At 35.8% G+C, this 17,099-nt stretch overlaps 1 protein-coding gene across 6 annotated transcripts in view; it reads left to right on the top strand.

The window, feature by feature from the left end:
* The window catches only part of RELCH (RAB11 binding and LisH domain, coiled-coil and HEAT repeat containing), a 77,318-nt gene that overhangs the window by 39,292 nt on the left and 20,927 nt on the right, over positions 1-17,099 (top strand). For all 6 annotated transcript variants that reach the window (XM_053941525.1, XM_053941516.1, XM_053941535.1 and 3 more), the window contains exons 11-20: positions 2,677-2,789; positions 6,810-6,900; positions 10,604-10,675; positions 11,463-11,603; positions 12,105-12,269; positions 12,955-13,102; positions 14,995-15,151; positions 15,695-15,818; positions 16,510-16,558; positions 16,939-17,018. In XM_053941525.1, coding sequence (XP_053797500.1) covers positions 2,677-2,789; positions 6,810-6,900; positions 10,604-10,675; positions 11,463-11,603; positions 12,105-12,269; positions 12,955-13,102; positions 14,995-15,151; positions 15,695-15,818; positions 16,510-16,558; positions 16,939-17,018 — 1,140 coding nt within the window. The remainder of the gene's footprint in view (positions 1-2,676; positions 2,790-6,809; positions 6,901-10,603; positions 10,676-11,462; positions 11,604-12,104; positions 12,270-12,954; positions 13,103-14,994; positions 15,152-15,694; positions 15,819-16,509; positions 16,559-16,938; positions 17,019-17,099) is intronic.

Here is a 17,099-nt window from a genome sequence, read left to right as displayed (position 1 = left end):
CTGAGGGCTTTAGGGAGTACAGAAAACACTGTTCAAGACTTCTCACTGTTTCTCCACTCCCATTAATAGAAGGAACTGTAGAAGCCCTGATGCAGCGATGCAGAGAACTCTCTTCTCCCATAGTATGCATGAGAGAATGTGACCAATGGACGAGAAAATACAGCTAATTCCATCAGCTATAATAACCAGCTTTCTACAAGGTAAAGAGTCAGCCTTGTATCTGCCCCATGTCAATGCTGTTAGGTTACTCATTAGCCTTTCAGACACAAGGCAGTAGTTTCTAGGTGAATATTCTCAGGTGTTTTCCTTTCACGCAGACTCAGCTGAAAAAAAACAATGTTAACTTCCTTAAATTCCATAGGAAGCCTAAAAAAATACCACCTCATGGTATTGCTTTAAAATCTAGCAGCAGTTCTGTGTAAGATGTTGAGATTTTTAAGTAGGTACTCAAACATACTAAGGAAGTGATATCAATGTGTTGGTTTCAACAGATGAAACAAAAATCCCATAAATGTCCCATTTCATGGAGCATATTCTTTGTAAAGTTTTTCATAGGAGTATTTAAGAATACTTGCAAGAGCAGTTGAATAAAGTGAATTTAGAGTAGACTTCAGAAAGTAGATTTCACTAATGTAATAGATGTATATTTAGCTTTAAGTTTTTAAGTGAGCTTTATTCTTTATGGTAGTAATTTTGTTCTGTATCTACAAATTGCAATCAGATTTCCTATTTAAAATATTTTAGTTTAATGTATAAGTAGAGGTATTTAGAGTGGTGTTGAGATGGTATTATTTTAATAATATTCTTTCAAGTCTTTTTTAATTAAAGCAGGGTTTGCAGGACAGAAAATTCTATGCAGTCCAAAAAAATAAGTTAAATAAGTTAAAGCCTCTGACTTCTTATAACTTTAAATGGGCAAAAATCTTAAGTAACCAAAAATAATGAGATCTAACATACAGATTCTAGAGGGAAAGAAGTTCTCTGCTGAAGAAAGTTATTTACTTCTTCGTGCAATTTAATTTGTAAAGTTTCTTTAATGCAGGTCTTCAGTTCATGTTATTTTGTGTTGTGCTGTACTTATTTCAAAACAACCCCAGTTACTCTTAAAATTATTTTAAAAATGGAAATATTCAAAGTATTAAAATTTATTTTTCATTTCTCCTCTCCTTTTAGATTTTTTTTTTAAGTGATAGGTAGGATATTTCCATGTTGTTTCCTCTGTCATAAATTCCCTAATCTGTATCATAATTGAGTTAAATATTGCCAATATGTCTTCCAGAATCACAGAATGTTAAAATACAGTTTAGGTTGTGTCTTGGTCATCTTTGAAGATGGAAAACAGCACATCAAGTAGAATTCTTGTAAAATGAAAAAAAAAAAAATACTTGTCAGGAGTTGACTAGCTTAGGCACTGCTTTAAAATTGAGTCTTGTTCTATGTTTAGTATAAATAGAGCTCCTGCTGTTTAGGAAAATACAGGTTGAGCAGTGAGGATGTTGTCAGTGGTGTTTCCACATGTCCACAAGAACATCGTGATTAGGTCTCTTAGAATATCTCCAAGAAGAAATTTGCACCTCCCTGCAAAGTCATTCTAAACAACCACAGATTTTTCCAGGTTTTGTATAATTTCTCCTACTAACATTAGATGCATTTTCCACTGTCACCTGCCTATTTGTCACAACTTAATAATTCACAAAAAGTCTTTCTGCTGAAAATTACTCCAAAGTACACAGCAGGTGTGCAAGGTAATCTCCAGATTATTTGTTCATGTTTTTTTCCAAACACTGAGGTTTTTCTTGTTCTTTTTTTCCTGACCTCCCAGTGTGATGTTTCTGTTTTTAAGGTATTAAATCACTTAAAAACTGTCTGGCTTCCAAATTCAGCTGGAGTAAAAGCTCACATCAACAAGGTCAAGTGAAGGGACTTCCAGACAATGTTTTAGAAACATTTGTTTCTTCTGGGAATGAATACCATGAGCTTTGTAGGCATATTTAGAAAGCAGGAGGCCTTTACTATGAAGATCCTTATGTTTTGTCTCTGTGTTTTACACAGTATTTTCTTTGTAATTTGTTCCTTTAAGGGGTTTTAATTGCTCCAAAAAGAAAATTCAGCTTCAGAGATCGCTTTTGTATGGGAAAAAAAAATCGTAGAACCTTTACAAAAACCAGATAATTGTCAGCCAACACAAAATCTGTCTGCAGTCACCTTTACCAATTTATGTTTCTTAATGTTTATTTTTTCAAATGTGCACAAAACTGTGTGGATGCTTAAGTGGAAATTTTAATCTTTAACTCTGTGGCATTTTTTCATAGGAGCTTTATTACATAGTTCTGTGGAGCTTCAGTTCAGTAGGTAGTGAAAACAGTTGAAACTATGATTGTCATCTAATTCTGGTTACAGGTGACCTGCATATGTTAATTGTAATCTTTGCAGAGCTTTTTGTATTATGTGCTGATTCCTCCCTGATTTTTCCTAGCAGGAAAATAATTTTAACTTTTGTAAACCTTCACTTTTCTCAAGTCACTTAATAAGACATCAGGACTCCAAAGTATCTTTTCTAACTGTTTTGATGTTATGTGATTTTAGATTTATCTTCTTAGTTTCTTTTGCAGTAAATGAATGTATGCCCAAAGCAATTTTACTTTGTTTGGTTTTCCCCTACCCACAACTTTTTAGGAATTGATCCCACTCATACTGTGTACAGCCTGCCTCCATCCTGAACCCAAAGAGAGAGATCAGCTTCTGCACATACTGTTCAATTTGATCAAACGACCAGACGATGAGCAAAGGTGTGTTTGCGCTTGTGTGATATGGGACAAGCAGGAACTTTTTTCTCTGTGCAAGCAGAACTAGTAAAAATTGGATATTATTGAGTGGTATTAAACAAGTTTTATTTAAGCTGGTGTTTTGCTTATATAGTGTTGACAAATTTATGCCAAGTTCAGGACTTTCCATTTCCATGACCTATACTTCCTAGTTACTGAAATGTAAGAATGTGCTTGTAAGCTACAGTGTAATTTCAGTTCCTTTTTCTGTTTAAAGATGAAACTTTAACTGTTTTGTTAAAATGATCTTTAACATCATAATTCTTAGCACTGGTTAATGTAGAAATCAAAACAGCTTTTTTTTTTTTTCCTAAACCTCAGTGATCTACATGTTTGTTCAGATGACCACCACATTTCTTTGGGGAAAATAATGCTCTTTCTACATATGGCTTATTACTATGGTAGCAATAAAAAATTCAGAAGAATGTAGCAGTCATTTAGGTCTGACAAGTGTTAAGGACTTTGTTTCATTTTGGTTAAGCTTCTGAAACAAATTACATCTTTTGTTCTATAAATGTAATTCTTCAGTAGTGCTCAGGAAATCTGACTTTGTACTGATCTTGATGAGAATATCCTTAAGGTTGAAAGACAGCGCCCAAGCTGGTATGTTTCCTTCTCTTAGCTGTGGAACGACTTTTCATGTTTGATCTGTCGCTCTTCCATTATTTTCATTAGAGATGTTTTGGAAAGCATCTGTATCTGTTGTTCCAGACTGTCTTCAGACAAAATAGGCTTTATGAAATAGGTGGAAAGCATTTCTTTTGGAGACTCTCCAAAACTGAAGTGTTCAGGCATCTTTCTAACTGTTCTCATGGTAAAATTTAGAGATTAGGTATAACTGAAAGCCTTGGTTTTGGAGACAAAAAAAAAAAAAAAAAAAAAAAAAAAAAAAAAAAAAAAAAAAAAAGCTTAAATAAAAAAGCAACTTGTAGAATAGTGGCCCCATGCAGATTGAAATTACAAAGAGATGCAGTCTTGGTTCTACTTCAGAGTCATTAGAAATCTCCTTCTGAAATGTATTGAATGTCCCATGTGGATTGAGAAGCTAAAGTAATTTGTGGCTGAAGGGAAGGGAAATTGAATGTCACTTGGAGTCTCTTGTGATAAATTTGTTACAGGATTGGTGGCTTATCAAGTAGATTTTTCAAATCCCCCTATAGGTGCATTAGGTATGTCTTTTCCACCAGTTAAGAAAGAAGAAAAAGCTTTTTTTCCTAGAATTTGTTCAATTTTTATTGTGAATTAGAGATTTATATATAAAAATAATTTGTTTCCATGAGAAATCTGGGAAAAAATAGTCTGCTATAAACTCTAGGACAAAGCATGCATATGCATAATATACGTTTGCACACATAGAAGTAATAGTTGCTTCTAAAGGTGCCATAACCTGATGGAAAACCAATTAAGATTTCATTAAATAAAATATATTCCAAATAGTAATTAAACAGAACATACTTTTTCAGAATTAAAGGAGGGGTTATATTTATACATTAGTATGGAAGTGTATTGTGCATGCTTTGTTTTTATCTAAGTACATTTAAATAATATTTTAGCAGTCTTGTGCAATATGAAGTGAGCAAAGACATTCAGGTTTAGTCACCGGACCGATGATGTAAATTATCATTTGTTACTTGTTTACCTTCTACTGTACTGTACAGGCCTACTACATTGTATCTTGATGTAGCAGCTGATTAGTTGACATTTTTAATTTACTAAATGCAAGAGACTGAAATGTGACATTGCATTTCTAAATAATTAAAATAATTGTATTGTTTTGCAATATCAAATATCTGAAGTATGTTAACAGGTAAGCAGAAAGCCTGGATTATACTTCTTGCCCATCTCCTATGGGAGATGCTTTTTGGTGCTTGGCATATTTTTGTAGTCTTGTACACTAACATGATATTTAAGAAGGCCACTTGTATCCTCATGGCTTTGCTCATTAATGTCCCATTCAACTTTTAAAAATGCCTATCAAATTCTCTTCTGCAAAGGAAAGATAATGTGTTCACATAACCTCCTTTTTGTACAATTATGTTAGTTTTGGAGGCTAGGAGTCATGAAGAAGTGAGAGTAATGTTTGACTCTAATAGGACAAGATTAAAACGTTGCTTCAAGCACCTCTTATTCAGATCCTTACAACTTTCCTTTCCCTGAAATGCTGACTGTTATGATATGCTGCTAAAATGGCTGCAGTAGAATATTTAAAACCTTATTTTAAAATATTTTTGAAATATCTTCAAATTCTCATCTTGGTAGGCAGGGCAAAAATAAATCTGATTTAATTTTGAGATTTCATGGAACTTTTTAAAAAAGATTTTATTTAAGAAAAAATATTTTGTTTTATCCCATTTATAATGCTGAAAACTTCAAGTGATTACTGTGTTCTGCTATTTTCTAACGTCTTAAAAATATATATTCTCTTGTCCAGTTTTGTGATTAGGTGCAGTGCACAGAACCAAAGACGGTAATTCAAATGCCTATTTTGTTTACAGTAGAACTGAGAATTACCACAGGCTTTTGTCTCCATATTGCTATCAGCTGTTGATTTCTTGAGTCTTATCAAATCATTTTTGTTTTCTCCCTACTTTTTATCTTAATCAAAGGCTTAGTTCTCTGAATGTGGTAGAGAGGTAAAAAACCCAAACACGCACAACACAAAAGAGTTGCTCTGATTGTTGGCATAAAGAATGCTGGGATTTAAAAAAAACCTTTTTGATAGGATCTTTCTCCTAAAAAATTCTTAAAGTGAATGAGTCTTTTTTTGATGGAGTATGTTCTCTAAGGGGTTAAAAGATAACCAGCAGAATCTCTGCCTTTCAACCTTAAGGGGATGCTATTGGTACAGAAAATATTTAGGAGTCTAGACATGACACTAAAATGGTAACAAATTAATTCTGGCTTACATTTGACAGAGGAATAATAATAAATTCTGAGTGGTGTCCTAATCTTACTGAGGAGGTGATGAAATTGAATCCATGTCCATGCATTGTTATTTGAAACTGAGTATTTAATAATTCATGTAGGCTCTGAGGGTAAATAGAATTGGTGAATTGCATGCAAAGTTGGTACTATTCCAATCCTATCAACAGGAAAAATAGAAGTAAAAACATCTTAGCAAGATAGACGCAAGATAGACACTCATTAAATAAAATATCGCAAATGACAATTTAGTACAATCTTACTGCAATTTTATATATACCTCTGTGCCTATAAAATTGATGCTACAATGGCAATTTCTTGCAAACTTTAATGAAAGGTAAAAAAGTATAAGAATATGAATACAAATAACAGGTGATCATAGATCCTACTGGTTGATTACTTGCTTTCATTTTTAGTGGGCTTTAGAAGATTTCTCACAAGAGTGAAGTCCAGTATTTTGTGAGAGATGACAGTAACTTGCATGTTAGAATGTTGCAAAACTATAAAAGAAATAAGCTGCTTGCTCTGAAGAAAGTTCATTAAATCTCACAAATGCTTCTAAATAAAATCAATTTACTTCAGTGAAATACTGATGGTATTATAGTATTAGGTAATTATGATAGTAATTAGGTAAACTTTTACTGCATGATGGTATTCAGTACTAAGAATTAAATGAGAGATTTAGTCTGAGACTCCCAATCTCAGACTTCAGAAAATCAGAAATACTCAAATCAGAGATTCTCAGACTGGTTTATGGAGTTGAGGATCTCCAAGATTTTGGAAAAGGCATTCTGAATATAAAACAAGGTAAAATCATAGAATAGTTTAGGTTGGAAGTGATGTTTGAAGGTCATGGAAGCAAATCCCCACCCTGCAATGAGCAGGGATATTAGTGGCTTTCAATTTAATATTTAGTCTTTAAGTCCATACGGATGGTGTGAAATCTTGACTGCAGACAACTACCTATTGCCTGTCAGCTTGTGCTTTTCCTAACTTAAAGAATATATGTTCTATTTTATAAAACTTTATAAACAGGTTAAAGCTTTACATTTATATTTTCAGACAGATGATACTCACTGGGTGCGTGGCATTTGCCCGACATGTTGGACCAACACGTGTAGAAGCTGAACTTTTACCACAGTGTTGGGAGCAGGTAACTGATTAGTGTTTTCTTTATGCTCCAAAATCAGTTAAAAGTTCATAAATTTGAGTTTTACTTGTTCGAGGGGGAGGTTTTGGGATTGGTTTTCAGAAAGATATTGGGATGCTCTTTGTTCTCATCATATATGTTTTTATCTACCATAAAAACACCTCAGAAGCAGAAACCTTACTAAAGACTATCTGGAGAGATTTTAGTTATCTGCTTGTATCTGAATAAGCTTGTTATACTGAAGTGTAGATAAGCCCATGTTCATCATCAATGTTGTGTAACATATTGCTAGGTGGGTACCTTTATAATTTTTACTCTGCCTTCCAGCCTGTTGGAAATCCATTTTCATTCAAAGATTTTATTTGCTGATTTTTTTAATATTCTATTAAGTCCCTGGAGCAGTGTCCCTAAACCAGCTAGTTTAAATTCTTAAACAGAAAATCAAAGACCAGAGTACTCATAAGCAGATCTCTCATAGATGGGCACCTGTGCGATAAGCCTGAAGTTTACATGTCACTTGTACAATCAGTGATCTTTTTCACAGATACTTCAAATTAATAGAAATAACTGAACAACCAAATGGAAATGTTTTTACTGTTTCATCTGATGCATTGAAGCAGAACAACATGAGTTCAGGTGAAAATCTGTTATATTTTCCTAACACGTTGAAGGAAAGGGAGTTCATCATTGCCTGAAAAGACAATGAATAACTAAGCCATGACGGAATGGGAATGACTGCTTTGATGGCAGAGTCTTTCTGGTCTGGTAGTTTTCTACTGTTCCTTGCATAACACAGCAATCTGTGTTTCACAATGAAGTCTAAGCTTTAATAGCCTTAATGCTTTCTGACAGTAGATGTACGAATTATATGCAGCGTTTTTGCTTGTTGTGAATGACTGATGTATCTGTTGATTAAGTGAAGGTCTCATGACAGTAGTAGTTTGAAAGGAGCCATACAAAGAATTCTGTATTTTTGCCTAATTTTGTAAGCAAGATTTTGTTTTTTTAGTCCTCATGAAAATGTGCTTGAAAAAACTATCTCACCTCAGTAAGAGAGTGAGACCTTTTTCTCATCCACTTCTTGCTAATTGCTGATGCAAAAGAGAAATTAGTCCAATTGTACAAGTACAGCATATCAGACTGCCAAGTCATATGGCATAGTGCACTTAATGCAGTTTGCCAGACTTTCTTTGGCAGTACTGGAACCAGGTCATTATTTTCTCCAGCGAAATACCAGCTGGATCTTACTGTCACAAGTCTTGAGTTTGTAGAAGGAACTCTAGTATAGACATGATTTTCTACTTTTTGCAGTAGATGTATAAATCATGAAAAGGATTCATGCTCTTGGTCTCCAACCAAAATCTGTTCACAGATGCAAAGGACTGGGCCCTCAGGAAATTCATCCTTTTCATTGATACATTGTGGAGCTCAGTTATCAGACTAGTCTTTTTAAACTCTCTATCTGCTCTTTTGCAGGTAAAATTTGATAACTGACTCAGTTTAGTTGAAGGCTCTGTGAATGCTAAAAGGGTCACTCCAAACTAGTGACCAGTTATTGGCTTCCAAAATTGGAATACTGCTTACTAAAGACAAAAGGAAAAGAAATCATAATAAACATTTTAGTTACATTTAGTTTCCAAGGGCTACTCATTTTCTGTGAACAGAAACCTGACAGAAATTTTGGTCTTTTTTTCTCCAATATGTCTTTGCAATATCAGGGGTGATATTTATATTGCCATGCCAGACCACCTAAACCAGCTGAAACTAGTCATTGCTGTTTCCCTCAGGTAGGCAGAGCTCCAGAAAATTATGTGTGTCTCTGCTGCCTGTGGGGAATTTGCATTTGAAAAGATGGTACATAAGTAAAAGATTTCAAAGAATAATAAAGAAGTTAGGGTTGGAAGGGACCTTAAAAACTATTAGCTCCAAGCCCCATCTGACCTGGCCTTCAACACTTTCTGGGATGGGGCATCCACAGCTTCTCTGGGCAACTTGTTCCAGTGCCTCACCACCTTCACAGCCTAGTAGGTTTTAAAGCAGCCTCTTACTTGTCCATAATATTTTTCATCTATGAAATCTCCATACTTACAAAAATTATTGCAGGTGCTCTGCTGATGAATGAATGCAAAATAATGATAGACACACTGAAAGAACATTCTCCCATGCCTGAGACCTCAGTTTAGTCCTGAAGCTTATGATTTGTTAATTTAAGTCTCTTTGAAATCATCTTTTCCACAATTGATTCTTGAGAGTTCTCAGTAATTTCATACCAGAGCAGTCCAAGTCAGGCATCACTGTTGAATGTGCCGAGCCAGTCATCCCAGAAAGCTGTCAGGTTGGTTGTGTCATTTTTTTCTATGTAAATACACGCTGGCTATTTCCAGCCACCTTCTTGTCCTTCAGTGTTTGGAAATACTTTGTAAGGCCGATTGCTCCAACACCTTCCCAGGAGCTGGTGTGAGGCAGACTGATCTGTGTTTTACTGGGTTCTCTGTCTTGCTTTTCCTGAGGGATAGCAGTGACATTTGCTTTCTTCCAGTCCTCAGGAACTTTCCCCATTGCCACAACATTTTGTTAATTGTCAAGAGTGTTCTTGGAATTACGTCAGCCAGATCCCTGAGCACTCATGGGTACATCCCCATCAGGGCCCACAGACTAGTGTATGTCCAATCTCTTCGAATATTTCCTAGCCTGCTAGTTTCTGCCCAAGGTCCTCCTTGTGCCAGAATTTGGCATGGATTTTAGGGACCTTAGACTACTGAAGGCAAGTCTTTCAAGACAGATACAAAGAAGGTAGTGAGCACTTTGGTCTTTTTTCATGGTGAGATGGCTGCCTCACCAAGGCTATACACTACATAGCAAGAAAAAAACAGCTGCACCAAATGCTTCATATCCTATTTTACCTGACAGCATCAAAAATTCACATTTTACTCTCAGCATGTTAGCATAGACTTTTTTATTCACAAAGTATTGAAACGCTTCATTGTTTCATTGTACAACTATTACACGAACCACTAAATCACGATGCACACTTGATTCTGAAGTGTCAATAATAAATACTAAATTTGTAAGGCAGAATTTTCAAGCAACTTTTGAGTAGAAAGGGGAAATATCACAGGATCAAGTGGTTCTTGGTAATATGAATTGTTTTTAGAGGTGTGACATATTTATGCTGGACTTGAACTTTAATAGAATGCAAATGTGTTTAGGCTTCTACAGGTGTCTTCTTTTGACTGATTGCTCAACAAGACCTGGGCAGCTCTGCTACACTGCTTGGCTCAGAGCACTAGAGGGCACTTGTGCAGCTCTTGGAGAAACAGTGCTTCTGAAAGGCTTCATAAGACAAAATATTTCATGTCATGCTAGTTCAGGAGTTATGCAGATTCTTTAGAGTACAGCAGGCCCCACGCTGCTTTCCTTTTTATTGCATATATATACATGCTTCTTATATACAAATGGGCTTCTCTGACTCTTTCCCTACTACAAGCTATGTCTTACAGGACAACTGCCTCACTTCTATGCCTCAGTGCAAGAATTTGAGGCTGCCTAGTACCCAGCTGCAACTTCTGTGAGCTCAATCAGTGTTTATTGAGAAGGTGCAGACACACCTCTCTAACAGGGTGTGCACCCCTCTGCAGTTCATTCTAAGCACATTTGGAATCCTAGTTACTGCAAAGCAAATAGTCCATCTGTTTCTCTTTACCAGATCAACCACAAATACCCAGAGCGACGGCTACTGGTAGCAGAATCCTGTGGAGCTCTAGCACCTTACCTTCCAGTAAGTATTAATAGACTCCAAATACCTGCTAGGGAAAGCAAGGGAAAAATCTGATGCATGATGTAAGCATCCTCTATAATTTTAATTACCAAGTGTGTACGTTATGCATAGACAGTCACATTGTCTTCTACTTTATATCACATGAAATTCACTAAGTCTCTTTAAAAGGGAGATAGTTTGTTATGAAGAAATACAGGTTAATCTAGCTATAAAATGTTTCTAAAAACAATATGAATATTCATTTCAGTAAAAATTAGGTAAAGAAAAGATAGTTAGGACCAATTAAGGAAACAATCTATGAAAAAGGAATTGGCACCCAGCTGTAGCATTCTTCGGATACTGTGGAATGTCACATCAAGAATGCTGCCATTTAGAAGAAGCAGTGAAATTATGTCAGTGGTAAACTAGAATTTGAAGCTTCAGAGAAAGGGTCAGGGGAGGGAACTTAAAACCCAATTTCTCCAATTTAGCAATGCAGTGATTACTTAAAGTCTAGACCTATAGTAGTTTTACTGCTGTTAGTTGTTTTGGTTCCATGTGAATGAAAGGACCTTAGTTCTGTGCTTAGTAGGACAAATGCCTTTCTAATGAAGCTACTGATATTTCATATTCATTCATCTTCCGTTGTGAAAGCTGAACATGTAATATTCATAAAGGAGTTGATGGTTGGAGGAAGGGATTCTGTTTGTGAGCACTAATAGAAGTGGAAACTTTTTATTACAATTGATGCAAACTCACATTTCTTGTTTCATTTGCTTTAACAAATGTGTTTCTCATTTACAAACAGAAAGAAATTCGTAGTTCATTAGTACTTTCCATGCTGCAACAAATGCTAATGGAAGATAAGGCAGATCTGGTACGAGAAGCTGTGATCAAAAGCCTTGGCATCATTATGGGCTATATTGATGATCCAGATAAATATCAACAGGTATAATTTGGTTTGGGTTCTGTATGTGTAAAATGCTTTCTATAGATATTTCATAAATAAGGAATGGAGTTGTATAATAATAGTGGGTTGTTTCAATTCCTGCATTTTTATTAATTCTTTCCAGATACTTTTAAAAATTGATTATTTATATGTATGTTGATTTTACTATATCACCAAGACAAAACAGAAAAACTACAAGTAGCCTTAGAATTTCAGGTGTAAGCCTTATACAGAAGCTGCTCTAATAGTTCATAATTTGCCTTTAAGAACATACCACTTCACTGCCCATCTGATATTATTAGCCAGTTTTGCATCATCACTTACTAACACAGATTCATTTGCTACAACAAAGCCTATGTATAGTTCAGCTTAATGCTGCCCAATAATGTTTCACATAAGTGAAAATAAAGAACTTTTCTCTTTGAGTTTTTGAAGGCAGAGTGGTAAAATGTGTGTATCGGTTTTTGGGAAATAATTGCATTCTTTACTGTCTTTTACCAGGGTTTTGAACTGCTGCTTTCAGCTTTAGGAGACCCTTCAGAGCGTGTGGTTAGTGCAACACATCAGGTATTTTTACCTGCTTATGCTGCCTGGACAACAGAACTGGGAAATTTACAGTTCCATCTTATACCTACACTGCTTAATAAAATTGAAAAATTGCTCAGGGTATGTCCTCAGCTGTTTCTACATTGGAGAATTTTCTATGTATTCTTTACTTGTACTTTGGAAGAAGGAAAAAAAAAAAACAAGAAAAAACACCAAACCTCCCACAAACTAAACATAATCTTCTTTAATACTGTTTTGTTTTATAGCTTAATAGCATTTGTCCCATGTTTAAGTGGTGTAGGTTTTGTTAAGCTGCAGTTTTTATTAAAGCAAGAAAAGTAGATTTGAATGGTTAAGTTAGGTAATTTCCAGTTATGATCCAGTTTGCACATTTCATTTGATAGATATCTCAAAAGTTCTGGAAAAATTGTGTGCCTCAAAACTATCTAACACGCTGGAAGAAGATACTTGCTCTCAGAGTACAGGTGACTTGTTTATTCATTTTCGATGCCTTGGTCTCTGAGGCAAAGGATCCACATTTCCAAAATGTGCTGAAAAATGTTCTTTCAAAGTATCAGTCTGTTCATCAGCATGAGCTGCTAAATGCCAAGGCTATATTGCCTGAATCTTTTGAGTAGAGGTGACTTAAGCAAAATATGCTTATGATTAGGCTAAATTGCTTTATAATTAGTGTGTCTGGGTAGAAGCTCATCACAGATGTATTGATGCCTTGCCAGGGAATACATGCCTAAGTAACTTGGAAGCTTTCAGTTTGGCTGACCTGTTCATGCCCTGTTTGTTTCAGGAAGGAGAACATGGTTTGGATGAACATAAGCTCCACATGTATCTGTCCGCCCTGCAGTCATTGATTCCTTCGCTGTTTGCACTGGTGCTACAGAATGCACCTTTTACAAGCAAGGCTAAACTTCAGGGAGAAGTACCACAAATAGAAGGTAAATTTTTAATTTCTGTTATGTCAATTTTTTATATTGGTCTGCCTTAGTAAATTCTTAAGTAATGCTTCCTTTTTTCATCCCTTGCTATGCTTGAGATACCTGATTATCACAAAAAAACTTCTATCTATTTTTCTCTACTTCTTATAAGAAGCTTTTAGAAAGCAAAGCAGTTTTAACTGTACTTCCTAAGGGTTTCTAAAAAATTTGTTTTCATTAATAGCCAGTAATAGCTCAGGAAGGCTGGCCCCAGATTTAATTAATTCTTACAAATTCATGGAGTGGGAAAAACACAGCATAATGCAGCAGCATCACCCATCTGTTATCTATCTGTGTAATATCCTAGAAGCCCATATCATCCCTGGAAGTGTTCAAGGGCCAGGTTGGGTGGAGCTTTGAGCAACCTGGTCTAGTGGAAGGTGTCCCTGCTCATGGTAGTAGAGTTGGAACTAAGTGATCTTTAAGGTGCCTTCCAACCCAAACCATTCTAGGACTGAATGGCCTCATGGTGAAGTTGTCCTTAGATCAGCAAACCTGGCCTGTGGAGTGTTTTCTACTGTTGCAAATACTTTAAAGATGTTATTGGTAACACCTGCCACATGCTGATGATAGTGCTGTGTGTGAAGTTGTAAAGAAAGGGTAACAAAGGAGAATTTGGAAAGTAGCTAGTGGTACTTTACTGTATGATACTCCTTTGAAAATGGATGTCATGGTAAGGCTCATCTATCTGACTTGAGTAATTTGAAGATGAGCACTTTTTCACTGAGTGGTCGCTACTTAAATAACAAATTCAAAAATTTCAGGTTTCAGCCTAGTCTTCTCCAGGCTGAACAAGCTCAGCTCTTTCAGCCTTTCTGCATAGGAAAGGTACTCTATCTTTTTGTTCACACTTTTGTAGCCATCTTTGGGACTTGCTCCAGTAGGTCCGTGTCTTTCCTGTGCTGGGGACCCCAGAACTGGATGCAGCACTCCAAGTGGAGTCTCTTGAGAGAGAAGCAAAGGGCTAGAATCACCTTCCTCATCCTGCTGGCCACGCTGTTTTGGATGCAGCCCAGGATAGTGTTGGTTTTCTGGTCTGTGAGCGAATATTGCCGGGTCGTGTCCAGTTTTGTCATTGACCAGCACCCCCAAGTCTGCTCTCAATCCCTTCATATCCCCCAACCTGCATTGCCCTGACCCAGATGCAGCACCTTGTACTTGGCCTTGTTGAACCTCATGAGATTCTCAGTTCTCAAGCTTATCCAGGTCCCTCTGGATGGCATCCTGTCCCTTAGGTGTGTCACTGCACCACTAGCTTAGTGTCATCTGCAAACTTGCCAAATGTGCACTCGATCCCTTTGTTTGTGTCATTAGTGAAGAGAGTGAACACTACTGCTCCCAGTATGGACCCCTGAGAGGCACAACTTGTCACTGATGTCCATCTGGACATTAAGGCCTTGACCACTATCCTCAAGGTGTGAGCATCCAGTCAATTCCTCATTCACTCAAAAGCTGATCCATCAAATTCATATTTCTCCAGTTTAGAGAGGATGTTTCGGGAGACTGTCAGAGACCTTAGAGCAGTCCAGATAGGTGACATCTGTAGCTCTGTGTTCCCAGATGTAGTCACTCCATCCTAAAGGACCGCTTGGTTGGTCAGGCAGGGTTTGACCTTGGTCAAGCTATGCTGGCAATAATAATAACTAATCTCCCTGTATTTTCTCTTTTTAACGGAAGGTTACACAATCTCTTCAGAGATGATTTTTACTCACTGATTTTTAAGAATCAAACTGATAACGTTATAGAGAAGGCACTTAATGAGTTTCACAGTTTCTTAGCTGTTGTTTCTGACATCACCTCCATGGTATTTTCATCTTCTTTCGTTCATGGTTGCTTGTTCTCTGCTGTTACAGTCACTAGGTTTCCCCGACCCGTGTCACCTCTTCAGGACGTTGCCGTCATCATTGGAAGCCGCGAACAATTGGCAGTGCTGTTGCAACTGTACGATCATCAGCTAGAACATGAAGGCACCACAGGCTGGGAGACTCTGCTATGGGTAGTCAATCAGCTGTGAGTTAATTTGTGTCTTAGGATACCTCATTTTAAAATGTGTCAAAATTAACAGGTCTTAAGCATGGTCGTGTTTAACAATTACTGAATATAAGAATGCTAAGAATGATTGCATTTGAAAAATGCTAAAGAGGAAAACTTAATTTATTTTAGGCATTTTAATTTTCATGCTGAATTGCCTTTGATTTTATTCAGAAAATATCAAGTCTAGCAGAACATGTAGGTAACTATTTGCTCTGAAAAGTTGTTTCTTTTATTTTTGCATCAGTATTGTTAATTCTCTTGTGAAATAAAGACTGTTGTATTCTGACTATCTCATGATAGCAACAGATGTTTGAAAATATGGGTCAGACTTTTCTGGCACTTAAACCTTTGCTTTCTTCATGGGTCAGGAATTGTACAGAACATGTAGCTAATTTTATTAGAAGCAGTAGTGCTCTGTATGTGTATGTATTTATTAATATAAGCAATAAATCTATACACATGTAAATGGACAAAAGCAAAAAGTTAGTGTTTGATATCCTTTTGTTTCCTGATTTTTAGGCTACCACAGCTTATAGAAATAGTTGGCAAGATCAATGTAGCATCAACTGCCTGTGTCCATGAATTCTCTAGATTTTTCTGGAGACTTTGTAGGACATTTGGGAAAATTTTTACAAACACTAAGGTAAGATATTACTTTAAATATTCTACATACTTGGTAACATATATTCTCTATATTTACAGTATGTTGGAACAGCCACAATTTGTGACCATTTATATTTTCATGTCACATTGATGTTTTTCCATAAGTACATTTAAACCTACTATTTTTAGAACTCTCTTTGTGTCCTTTTCTGGTTTTGGTAATTTTGCCCAACCAGGGACATTTTTTTTTTTAACTATATTCTTCATATTTCCTTTGTGAATGACAGAGGGAGTAGGAGAGATTCTGGTTATTTAATAACTTTCTTTCTTCAGAGTAGCATACTGTTCACTTTTTGCAGTGTACATAAGATCTTCAGCTTTACTTGATTAAAAAATTTGAAGTTGATGCCTTCCCAGCTTGAAATATTTTCTGCAGGTGGTATCTAAACATTTTTATCAAGGAATTGTATAATTTTTCTCAATAAAATAACTTCTGAATAAAATTTAAAAATACTTCAAAGGAAATTGTCAAACATGAGAGGATTACCTGAAGATAAAACTGTTAGCAGTACATGCTACCTCCAGAAAGGGGATTGTTGTTGTTTTGTTTTGGGGATTTTTTTTTTGTCTTTGTTTTGCAATTCTCTTTATTTTTCTAAGTTTATTGACACTGGTAACAGGTCAATTACCATTGACCAATGCTTACATGGGATTCATCATCCTTTGCATAGGTAAAACCACAGTTCCAGGAAATCTTAAGACTGTCTGAGGAAAACATAGGTAAGTAGATTTTACTGAAAGAAATTGATCTTAACTGCAACAGGAAAAAAACTTTCATTCTCTTGTTCAAGTAACATCGTCAGGCTGCAGTTCTCAAATTTGTTATCTTTGTGAAATGTTGAAAAATCTAGTCTTAATCTGAATGGAACACTCTGAAGTTGTAAATTGTGTGCAAGGTAAAAAAACTCAAATCTAAATACCTCTTGAGTATTATTTAAGCACATTTCAGTATATATGCATATAAATTCTTTATATACATATAAAAGGATTATTGAATATATAATGCTTAAATGCACACATGTAAGTCTACTATATATAATATATATGTTCTATACTCATATGTATGTATGAAACCTCAGTTCTTCACTGTGTTTCATTAGATTCCACAGCAGGTAATGGAGTGCTAACAAAAGCCACAGTTCCCATCTATGCAACAGGGGTTCTTACATGTTATATTCAGGTAGGTTTGGGTTTCTGTTTCTTTGTTGTATAATAGTGTCTGAAACTTATTTTTAAAAAATACTTAAACATTACTGTCTTA

The sequence above is a fragment of the Vidua chalybeata genome, chromosome 1 (assembly GCF_026979565.1).
Source record: "Vidua chalybeata isolate OUT-0048 chromosome 1, bVidCha1 merged haplotype, whole genome shotgun sequence".
NCBI classification, from domain to species: Eukaryota; Metazoa; Chordata; class Aves; order Passeriformes; family Viduidae; genus Vidua; species Vidua chalybeata.
The sequence above is the reverse complement of the archived record's forward strand: the minus strand, read 5'-3'. Positions and strand labels throughout refer to the sequence as shown.